The sequence below is a fragment of the Uloborus diversus genome, chromosome 9 (genome assembly GCF_026930045.1).
Source record: "Uloborus diversus isolate 005 chromosome 9, Udiv.v.3.1, whole genome shotgun sequence".
In the NCBI taxonomy this organism is placed as follows: Eukaryota; Metazoa; Arthropoda; class Arachnida; order Araneae; family Uloboridae; genus Uloborus; species Uloborus diversus.
Window position 1 is genome coordinate 95,954,955 of NC_072739.1, and position 12,725 is coordinate 95,967,679.

The 12,725-nt window shown below is 31.0% G+C and overlaps 1 protein-coding gene across 1 annotated transcript in view; it reads right to left on the minus strand.

Moving 5' to 3' along the window:
* The window catches only part of LOC129230386 (fanconi-associated nuclease 1-like), a 58,772-nt gene that overhangs the window by 10,994 nt on the left and 35,053 nt on the right, over positions 1-12,725 (minus strand). Inside the window, exons 12-13 of the mRNA XM_054864784.1 lie at positions 11,500-11,595; positions 6,415-6,543 (exon numbers count right to left, since the gene is read on the minus strand). Of these exons, the coding sequence (XP_054720759.1) occupies positions 6,415-6,543; positions 11,500-11,595 (225 nt within the window). The remainder of the gene's footprint in view (positions 1-6,414; positions 6,544-11,499; positions 11,596-12,725) is intronic.

The window sequence follows — 12,725 nt, forward strand, 5'->3', positions numbered from 1 at the left end:
CTTTGTTAAGAGGTGAACAATTAAAATAACTTTTTATTTTTGTTAAAATCACGGAATTTATAAGTTTAAAACGAAATTCTGTGCTTTTTAAGAGTGTCTTGGGTCACAAAGTTAAATGCTGAACCCTATTCTGAATTTTATTTATTTATTTTTTTGTTACAATTATTTTAAATACTGGAGAGAAATATTTGTAGTATAATTTAACAAAATGTAGAATGGTAGATAAATATTGATACTTGAGAGAGCGATGCTCCCCCCCCCCCGCCAAATATCAGAAAAACACTCCAGAATGATCTTCTCGACGTAGAAGAGGAAAACACTCAACTTTAAGTTTAATTGATGCAGTTTGTGCCACCTCTAAATTATAAAATTTCGTTTTAACATTTTTTTTTTTGCGAAATTATTTGATTTTTCACAAAATTTATTCATTTTTTCACAAAATTATTTAGTTTTTCACAAAAAACGGACCCTGTGAAAATTCCTGGACAGACCCCTGTTATGATTGTATTAATTATCAGAATAGCACAAATAATTTATCATCCATTGATTAATCGCAGCAGGTATACTTTATTAACCAAAAAGTAGATTTTTTTAATCCCACAGACACAAAATGAAGCTGTATGTTTCAAGGGCTTAAACTACTGATTCTTTGAATTTTAAAGTAAAATAACCAATATATAAATATGATACTTGCAGTTCCAGTTTGTATAGAATATAAGTTTTTATTATTAAACTTAAATGAAATTTCGAATTGAAAACAATGTAGTATTTAAAAATAAAGCCACTTTCTTTTCATCCATAAAACTCATGGATTAAAACAAACTTTCACTATTTATTTCAAGGATTGAATTCTTTGAAAACTTATAATTGTATTTAATCATTTACTTAAAATATAAACAATCGTCTTCAGCATTAAAGTTTCACTACACAAAGTGGATTTAAATAAAATTTCGAATGAGTAACGCAATGAAATGCAAAGTAAGATTTTCTGCCTTTTAATAAAATAAAATAAATGTTTATTGAAGTAGCATGTTTATTAAAAACAACACAGCAAAATACGGTCAGTGTTTCAAGTTTTATATTGCAAAATTGTTAAAATGTAAGACATTGGATTAGTATTAATGTTTTTGTACAACATCAACTCTCTCAACAACACGTCCGTGAATAATTGATTGTTTTCTTTTTTAAATGTCAATGAATAAAAGGAGATATTTGTCATATTAGCTCACAAAACAATAGAATAAAAGTAATAGATTAGCTTAAGATTTTAAACAAAAGTTTTAAAATACATATAAAGAGATGAATTAATTACTCGTGTTATTGATTTTGTACTGCCCATTAATGCATGCTTAGAATTCTGTTAAACATAAAAGTAATAGTTGCTTGTTTCAAAATGCTGCTTTCGTTTCACTGGCATTTTTCCCGAATTCACTAAACAAGCATTCAGATTACATATCTGAGGTAAATAGAAGCATTGACGATAAAGTTTTAAATATTAACTGCTCTGAAATAATATGAGTTTTAAATTTTGGCCAAATACATCGATATTGTTGAAGAAAAGTAAATAAATAAATAAGGAACTGGCCATTTAGTGAATGCGTGTTTACACGGAAAGGTTACAGTAAATACTTTATGAAACACCAAAAATAGCAAAAAAAAAAACAAAAAAATATCCTGTTAAAATAATCCTAAAAGAAGAAATGAACAAGAACTCACTGTAAAAAAGTAAAAACTCAAGGAATACAATATTTTAAACTACGTTGCGATGCGTTGGGGAAAAAAACGTGAGTTAAAAATACAAACAAATATTAAAAATATATACAAAAAAACATTGAGTTATACAGGGATGCACACGGGGGGGGGGGGATAAAAGAAGTTAAGTCATCTCTGCCGATTCAATGCACCCAGATTTCACGTATTTCTTTATTTCGTTTCCCTCCAGGTAAATGATATAATTTGGTGCCCGATTCTGCCCTATTCACGCACTTAACGGCACAGTTAGTAGATGCTAAAATGAACAAAGAAATAAATATACAAACAAATAGATATGAGCAAGAATAGCGGGAACGCAATGTTAAAAGACCGGTAAGCACTCATATTTTGGCCCCAAGATGTCAAATGATTACCCACGTGATCGGTCACATCCAATAAGAATCGGATGCGGCACCAGACAATAGGGGAAAACAATGTCGCTACTTCTTCTCTGTTCGAGGGCTTTACTTCCAACCACTGACCTGAACCAATCAAATTGACTGGCTTTTTGAGAAACATAATGAACTTAAAGCAACATTGCTTGAAGCCTCAGACAATTGAGGCAGCAAGAAGCAAAGGGATGTAAGTGGGCTTAATAAAGTTCGATTAAAACACATTTTAAGTTCAGATTCTAAGTAGGTTTTCATTTTTCTAAATCAATCTGTATAGCAGCACCTACCAGAGCTACTAATTCTATCCTTTGCCCCCAAACAGAGGAGAGGTTCTCCTACTACTTGTATTAGTTATATCCATTTTTAAAATTTTGGCACTTACACCCCTTTGCTTTAAATTTTGGCACTTACGCCCCTTTATCATTTGTGTACTCTGCAAATGATAAATTAAGGCACAGAGATGCCTTAATTTATCATTTGCAGAGTACACTTCTCATTTACTGCATGTACATATGCACATATTTGTACTAGAAGCAGGGGCGGCATTTCAGCATTTTGTTTGGGGGGTCGAGTTTCTTGAACATGAATTTCCTCAGTACGGTACAAAATAAATATTGGTTAACAGGAAGGAATAATAAAATGGTTTTAATGTTAAGAATAAGTAGGTTTGTTAAGAAAAATTAAAATTTTTGCGACCAAAGCTTTAAATTTATCTTGTAACAAGTTATCTCACAAAATATCTCGATATGAGTTTTTATCTTTTACTGAAGTTTTAGTCTGCTATTCTTGGGGTCAGGAAGAACAGAAAATTTTGTAATTTTGTATATTTAATCAATATCTAGTGTTTGGCTTTATTTCCAGTACAGCTAAATATCAAGGTCTTGCTTGCCACATTGCTCTTCAAAGGTAATTTTAATCTCCTGAGATACAAAAGTCATCTTTAAAATGACTGACCACATTGAAACAGACTAAAAACAATGGAAGCAAGAAAGTTATGTTAAAAAACACACTTCCTTCAGATTTCTCTCTTTAAAATAACCAAGAAAGCCTATTAAATTGGTTTAGTATTTATTTTGCGTCATTAAAAAGTATAGTCGTAATTCACAAAACAATTCCTCTTCCCTCATACTATAAATTTTTCTTGTAAGTGCAGTGGCACAGCGAAGGGTTGGCTCTGAAGGGGAGGTGAAAACACCCCCCCCCCCCTCAGAGCCATTGGTTTTAACAGAAATGCAGATTCTAATGCAGTACTTTACGCATATGATAGGGCTGTTTTGATCAAAAAATTCCCTTCAGAAGGTATTTTTCATCACCCCCCCCCTCCAGAAGGTATTTTTGATCAAAAGAACTACTCCAGAAGGTATTTTTGATTAAAAAAAAAAAACCCTCCAGAAGGAATTTTTGGCTGCACTAGTGTATAAGTGTAATATATTTTCTTTTTTGTTTTCTATAACCAACCTACATAATATTGAACTTAAGACTAATGATGTATCTCATCAAATCCTGCATTAATTTCTTGAGAAACTGAATTGATATTTTTATTCAAAATATCAATTTTAGATTTTGACTGCAACTTTATGTGAGTTTTGTCACCTCTTCTACATTGGCATACAGTAAAAACTGTTATAGTTCTGTCACAAAGTTCCACACTTGGTTCAAGTATGCATTAGTGCAAAAATTACTAAGAGTTTCAATTGTCAATCCAATAATTGAGATTGAAATTTTTATGCTAAAGTGTAGCATTCTTCAAAAAACGCTCCCCAGGAATTAAAGTAAACAAAAATTCAAACAAAGTCATACATATTAAAATAATATTTGATTTTCCATCACTGGGAAGATTGCTTTCCAGTAATTCTTCTAGGGAGCTTTTATAGGTTTAGCTCTTGAATACCATTTGTGTCACTCAGATATTGTCAAGTAAAGAGCCTCAAGATATATTAGTTGATATGAAAGTATCTTTTGATGTGGGAAGTTTTTCAAAAATAGCATATCTTTACAAAAAGTTTCTATGAAAGCATATAATATATCGAGTTGCTAAAATGTGTTTCTAGTACAGGGAATCAATGAGCACTTACTAGCTAAGCATTAAGTTATAATATGAGCATTAAATTCATGCAAGATGACATGGAGTTCACTTGTAAAAATTGCACGGTCTCAACACTGTACAGGCATCTCATACAAGATGCACCATCATAACAAAGATTACACAATTTTAAAATATTTAAGCCATATGAAGAGATTACTTCTTTAGTTATGGCAAACCATTATTCTCGATCAGTTTTTTTCTGTTCTGAAAATGCAGGCAAATGATTTTCTAAGTTATCTAAATTAAATTTACCCATTTTTTTATTTTTCACAGTGAAAAACTTGGAGGTGCAACCGCCCCCTCTTGACCCCCCTATTTGCCGCCCCTGACTAGAAGTCAACAAAATCAAATTTGTTGGGGGGGGGGGACATTTCTGCTTCACTTCATCAATAGAATGCTTGAAGTTCAAATGAGATTAATGTGACACAAATTTAAAATGTTAAAATGAAGTTGGTTGGTCAAAAACGAACACAGTTAAAACAATCTTCAGTAAATGCCTTCCTAACATTTTAATGAGGTAAAAATAATTTTAGGGAACATTAGTCACAAAAAAATGATAATAAAACAGTAATAATAGAAATATAAACTTGAGGATGGAAACTTAAAATTACACTTCTCAGTTTTGCATTAGTAACGGGCATTTTTGTTTACATTTCAAGTCACGGAGGGTGATGCAATTCAATGCAATACATTTCGAATAAAAATGACTTCTTTAAAAAAAAAAAAAAAAGAAAGAAATATTTTTTATAACTCAGAGGCATACAAAAATGAGATTATTTTTCTGGGTTGTGGGTTGTTCTGGTGTGTGTAATGTATAATCAGGGAAGTTTTTAAGAGACTTACTCGAAAACTGAATGTTTTCTTTTTAAATAGATATCTGTTGTTATAGATATAGTTTTTTTCTGTTCTGAAAATGCAGGCAAATGATTTTCTAAGTTATCTAAATTAAATTTACCCATTTTTTTATTTTTCACAGTGAAAAATTTGGAGGTGCAACCGCCCCCCTCTTGACCCCCTATTTGCCGCCCCTGACTAGAAGTCAACAAAATCAAATTTGTTGGGGGGGGGGGGGGGACATTTCTGCTTCACTTCATCAATAGAATGCTTGAAGTTCAAATGAGATTAATGTGACACAAATTTAAAATGTTAAAATGAAGTTGGTTGATCAAAAACGAACACAGTTAAAACAATCTTCAGTAAATGCCTTCCTAACATTTTAATGAGGTAAAAATAATTTTAGGGAACATTAGTCACAAAAAAATGATAATAAAACAGTAATAATAGAAATATAAACTTGAGGATGGAAACTTAAAATTACACTTCTCAGTTTTGCATTAGTAACGAGCATTTTTGTTTACATTTCAAGTCACGGAGGGTGATGCAATTCAGTGCAATACATTTCGAATAAAAATGACTTCTTTAAAAAAAAAAAAAAGAAAGAAATATTTTTTTATAACTCAGAGGCATACAAAAATGAGATTTTTTTTCTGGGTTGTGGGTTGTTCTGGTGTGTGTAATGTATAATTAGGGAAGTTTTTAAGAGACTTACTCGAAAACTGAATGTTTTCTTTTTAAATAGATATCTGTTGTTATAGATATATAATGCGCTTCAGCATTGTTGGCATTTGGCAGAAGAGCCAAAAAAAAAAAAAAAAAATTGCAAGAAACAGGGAGAGCAGTTAGCTCAATCAATAAATCAAGAGTTCTACAATGTGTTGATTAAAGTGTTCTTTGTGCGTTTGGAGTTACTTTAATTAACTCAAGGGCTTGACAGAAAAACGTCTTTTGGCAATGCTTGATTCCAGCAACCCTGGCTTTCTTTTTTTTTCAACTGGATTCGAAGTGGCTTTGTCCTAAGGACAAACACCAAAAGCCCAAATGTGCACTAAACCCTGTAGGCAGTGCTGTAGTACAGGGAGTACTTGCAGTCTTGGGATTTTCTCTTGAGGGGGGGGGGGGCTCATCAAAAGAAAAGGTAGTTTGAAGCCACTTTACATTACTTTTTTATAGTTTTTGCAATAACAAACCAAATATTTTCAGAGGACTGCACCCCCCTCGCCCCAACTGCAGCACTGCCTGTACATCAAAAAAACTTGTGAACTAAATGATTAATTTTTAACACAGTCAATTATGCAAAACAGGAGAGCATTGGAGAGAACAAAAATGCATTTGAAGTATGCTTACTTTCACACATAATGTTTTAGGGTTCCATACAACTAAATCAGGAACTCCACTTCTTGTAAATCTGAAATCTCTAGCGAGTCTTTCACAAATGCCACAAATAATATTATTTCCCAAACAGCCAACTAAACCCTGTAATAAAAAGAAAAAGTAACCACTTGGAAGAAATAAATAAGTATATTTGAGCTAAAAAGTAGTATTGGAATAAATTTCGTTTTAAATGCACTAATTAACACAAACTTGCAGACATGTGTTTTGGAGTTATAGGGAACCTTACATTCAAGTGAAAATAGTGCAAGTTATAGTGCTTTATTTTACAGGCATTTAAAATAATACTAAGCATAAAATGGAAAGGAAGAAAGCATGTACCTCTTTTTAGACTACAATTTGGACTAACATTTTTGAGAGAAAGTACAGTATGGGACCCCAATCCGGAATGCTCAGGACTCCGACCATTTCAGATTCCGTAATTTTTTGGATTTTCGGTTATGATTAAAAAAATAGTGAAAATTCTCCTGTCGTGCTGTATTTGTCACGTTTTTCCTGGGGTCCCTAACGTTCATGCTAAATTTCTTTAATTTTATTATCAATCTGAATGAAAATATACTTTATTATGCTAAACCGAAAGTTGGAGATAACAGTGGTTTCTGGTCCGCAGATATTACTTTTTATTATGATGAAATGGACTAATCGATACAATAAATAAATCATGTTCTTACTAAAAAATTTTTTGTACTTTTATTCTGTAGGCTTGTACTGCATACTTATGAGGGAAAAAATTATCGTTGATCGAAAGTGGGTGCTAAAAGATGGCTGCACAAGTGCAGCAAAATGCTTATTTACGCATAACACGTGGCACTGAAAATTTTTTTTAAAGAAAAAATAAAAGCTGAACTGAAAGTACTGTACTTTCAAGAAATAATTGCCAAACGTTAACAATTTTGAACTTTTAAAACTGAAAAAAGGGGGATTTTAAAATGAAGAAAAACATTTTTTTGAACTATTTTAGGGAAAACGTTCCGACTTTGAGTTTCTGAAGTTGGAGTCTCATGCTGTACATTGATTATTTTATGTGCTAGAATTTAATATATGACATATATTTCCATGAGGAAAAATAGGTTGACAAGGGTGAAGTGTTTGTGATTGACAACAGTAAAACAATTTTTAAATGTAAGAACAGACTTCAAAATGCAAAAGCAAATAAGTCTGTTTCAAGTATAATTTTTTTTATTGTTGACTTCTTTATTGCTTCAAAAAATTTTATTCATTAAAAATACCTGCAGTGTAATTAGTTTTTCAGCATAACATGAACATTAATTCATCAATTAATTACAAGTCATATTACCTAAAAAATAACCATCAATTTTTGTGCATTTTTTTTCTTCTAAAACTTTTAACTATATTACATATTGGAAACAAAATATCTAGTTGAATTATTTTAAAAGGTATGAATGAGTTTATATATGTTAAAACAGCTTTTGTGTGCATGTGTGATGAAAAAAGAGATTAGTTTAGTTTTGGCACTATGGCTTCTTAGGGTTATTAGGCTGTGGGACGAAGGCATAAGAGATGCTTAGAAACAAGGCTTCGTTTGCTAATTTCAGGGACTACAAAAAGTAACATTTTTAAGAGTCCTGACTGTCTACAGATGAAAAAAACACAATGTTCCCAAAAAAATATTGTCTCATAAATTTTTTATAGACCATTAGAGATACATGAAGAGGAGTGAAAAGGACGAGCAAGGGGGCGGACAAATTTCAATTACATCAAATATATTATTCATGTACAATTAAAATATTATGCATGTACATTAAAAACATTATGCATGTACGTCAAAAAATAGTTTTTTTCAAGAAGCGAACACTATTTTGAAGTATTACCGTCAGAATCACTAAATTCATCCATCCTGTTTTTATGTATAGAGTTATTTTCTTCCTGAGAGTTTATGCAGCTACAGTCACTAGAGCAAAATTATGTGCATGAACAATTTTACGTCTTGCATGTACATCTCTTTGAAGATCAGAGTTTTCGGGCATGCACTGGAAAATAGTTTTTGTACATTATATATATATCTGATACAATGGGAAATAGTGCTCCACTGTATTTCAATACTGCCTGCATTTATAATCAATCCAATGTTCTGATGAATTGGGAGCATTGATCAAATCAGTGGTGCTCAACCTACAGCCCGTGGATCAAATGTGGCCCTTGGAGCTGGTCCATGTGGCCCATCGATGTATTCAGTGTTACAAAACAAAAAATATATTCTAAAACCTTTCAAAACTACAAATAATCTTCTTTCGGTGTTATGAATTTTGAAGCCAAGTCATAAATTGATTTCTGAAATACAAATGCAATAAAATAAGCATGTAGTAATGATGACAGCAGTTTTTTTTTTTTAACTCCTCCACCTCTTCTCCAAATGATATCGGTTAAGTAGGAGATGTGAAGCAAGTTTTGGTATGTAATTATCTTTCCATTCCTTTGTTTTCTCATGCTATCTAGAAAAACTAAAATCACATAAATAAATTTTATATTTGTTCTGGCCTGTGAGATCTCTATTAAAGTGAGTTGTGGCCCGTAGGTAAAAAAAAAGATATTCACCACTGGATAAAATTATTCAAACATTGGCATTGAATATTTGCTTGATAGTTAGTGCACAAACAAGGCGATAGGGTAGGAGTCAGAGCCAGGAATTGATCCTTTTTCCTTCTGACTCCACAGCCCTGATAAAAACATTTGCACTTCAAATTCATTTCATTTTGATTCAGTCATATTTATCTCCGACTTTCGTCAATGTTAAGTCTACGAGTCATGGTATTTCTATATTTATTAATAACTTTTTTTCTATTTCTTGTCCCCAAAAACTGAGAATGTATTCAGAATCTACACAATTTTCAAAAATTTTTGGTGCCATAAAATAATTTTTTGCATTATTGTTAATGTTAAAAAAACTTAATTAGTGAAAATTTACCCCTAAAATAGCAAATTAAAAAAATATATATCTTTTGCAAAAATGTTTTTCATCGAGAGCTTCTTCAAACAAAGATTTTCTTAAACAAATCCACCTTTGGGCTCGCAATTTATATTTGCCTTAAATTTACCCTTAAGTGCTAATACAGTCAATTCGCGATAACTCGAAGTTTTTCTCAAGTCCCGACCCCTTTGTCTTTAATTCTATGCTAATTATTCCCAATATCTCGAAGTTGACTTCCTTCAACTTGAAAGAACGAAAAAAAAAAAAAAAAAGAAAGAAACAAATGACTATGAGAGAAAAATTAATTCACCTTCATTTGCAATTCCTGCACGCCTTCCAAAGCAAGAATAGCACCTGTTGAGCCAATGTGCGATAAAGTAGTTACATGTGCGGAAATGAGTTAGCTTGTTTTCTTTTGTTGTACTGTACTGCTTACACCAGGGCTTTAACATGTTGCTGGACTAGGAATTAGCTTTTAAGCTGTCAAGTCAAATGATTGTACCTTTATTCAAAGGTTGACCAAAGTTAAGATGCATTCTCTTCATTCTTTAGTTCAATCATTTGCTAAATTAAAGAGACAGAGTGAGTTTTCTTTACTATTAAAAATGTCTAAGCAAGTACTCTGTCAATGATATTAAAAGAAAAAGATAAACTTCTAAAGTGGTAGAATCCGTGAATCCAAATTTGAAAGGAATGAAGATGTGCACCTTTCCTGAAGTAAAATCAGTATTCAATTGGTTCCAGCGAGTATCCAAAACAAAACCATGCTTTTGATTTTTTTTCTCTCAATAGTTTTGATTAAACTGCCCATATTGTGCTTAAAAACTTTTAAAATCTGTAACACTGTCTGTTATATGTATTTATTTAAAATATTCGATGGTTTTTAATATTAAAATGTTAAAAACGAAACTAGCGGTAAGTCGAATTCCGATAAGTTGAAGTTTTTTGTCGGTTCCTTTCAATTCAAGTCATTGTGAATTGACTGTATTAAGTTTTTGAACTGTTCAAAGTTTAACAGAAAACTGTTTAAATAAATAAAATGCCGGAATGAGGTGTCGTTGGGGGGGGGGGATCTTTCAAAAAAAAAAAGTTTGTTTGAATCATACTATTTGTTCAAAAGTTATTGGGGGAGGGGGGTGGGTAGCACATAGGTTGACCAAAAGATGCATTTTCCGCATCTCAAAATCCTTTTTTCGAATTGTTGTTATTTTTTTAATATTTATTTAATTACTTCATCTATTGTTGGCTTTTTTGTACTAAGCAATATTTTTACAATACATTAACCTTAACCCATTAAACCACTTTTCATGTCTTTCTTTATTTTATTTTACTTTAACGAGAAAGTAGGTCAAAAATTAACTCAAAATATTGTCTGTAATCAAAAATAAATATTATTAAAAAGGAAAAGATAAAACATTGTGATATGAAAGTGAAATAAACTTTCATTTTTAATTTATCGTCTGTTAATATTTATTTTTATAATATTTTTATACATGTATTGGCATTTGTTAGAGTTGTTTATGTTCTTAAGATTTTGTAGGTCAATTATTGCTATTCGATGATCTATTGATATCTTTTTTGTGAAGTAGAATGGCTTCTAATTTTTTGTACTTAACAATGTCTATGTGCGCTGGCTCTGGTGTAATAAAAGAAATCTTGAGATTACGGTAATGCAAAACTGCGGATTGATACAATTTTTGATTTTTTTTTTGTTACAAAATTACTAAATAAAAGTAAGTAAATTAAAACGTATTAATATATTTCAAAACGAAAAATTGAGTAAAACAGTAAAATTACGGTTGAAAAACTGTTTCTTAAGTTTTTAGATTACAAATATTTTGCTTAATAGCGCCACCTAGAGACAACATTTTTTGTGTAAGTGCTAATAGGCCATGTAACACAGTTCCTATTTCAATTACTAATTAAAACTTAATGAGACAGTTTCTGCGTGGGAACATTGCATTTTTATATTGAGTTCATCAATAATAATTGATTTCAAGCACGTTCCCTTAGTCCCCAAGATTGGTAAACGAACTTGAAATGATATTTGTGCTTGGCCCATAGACTATATTATTTAAAATGTTTATTCTCATAATAAATACATCATTTACCTGAATATGATCTACATCAGTGAATCTATCCCACATAACTAATGAACATTCTCCGTGATGAGCTTCCCATGTAGCTTTAATTATTTCTTTTATTTCCTAAAAATACAAAAAATTAACCCATGCATTAGTTTGATATTTTGGAATAACTTTTCATATTCATACAATACTTTGTCAGTATTCCACTCACCTGTTTGCAATATTTTTCATTGTTTAAAAGAAATATTTCTTAAATTCAGTTAAATACGATTTAAGTATATCAAAGTAAGCCTTTTCATGTTAAAACTTCAGATGGCCACAAATTGGACGAAGAAATCGACGATTCAGAAGACCACAAATAGTTCGTTTTAAATGCTCTGTATTTTGGTTGCAGAATATGAGTTAGCATTAGTTTCATTCTTTTTTGAAACTAACTATTTCATTTACAAATAAAACACTACAATAATCATTTCTTTGGTACTAAATGTTAAAACATTCATATTGAGCAAAAAGAATTTCTTCCATTTTCATAATTTATCTAAGAACATTTTTTTTGTGTTAATTTTTGTTAATAAAATTTCCTTCATTTATTTATGAATCCATTACCAATGTGAAAAATCATATGAATTAAATTTTAAACATTTATTATTGTAGAATTCAAAAGAATTCACAAAGCACTTTAAGTCATAAAAACTAATTAGAAATTAAAGCAAAGAAAAAAAAACATTTAAAAATATCTGAATTGTTTTGTTGACAAAAAAATATGGTTAAAACATTTGAATTATATTTTTACTTTAAAATAAATTCCACAAAATTAATTGGTGGACATGAAATACAATTACAAAAGTGATGGTCAGCAACAAACTCTGGGCCGAGGCAATTTAAGTGAAGATCAATAGCCCTCTTAAAGCTATCTGCCCCTTTTCTTGCTAGGGCTTCTTCTGATAAGCGATACCAACTCTAATAAAGCAATAATTTTTCATCATTTCCAGACTAGTCTCAGATTTGAATAGTATAAAATAATGACCTTTGGCCCTGCCCTTCATGCCAAAATTGATCATGGCATATAATTGAGTTGTTATAATTAAATTTTAACAACTCAATCATATGCCCCGACTCTCCTCTGTTCTCAACTCTTAAGTCTGATACCATAATCTAAATCTGAAAATACCTTTACTGGTCTAGTAGCCCTCCTTTGAACCCAAACTAATTAAATAATTTCTTTCTTAAGATAAGGAAACCAAAACTGA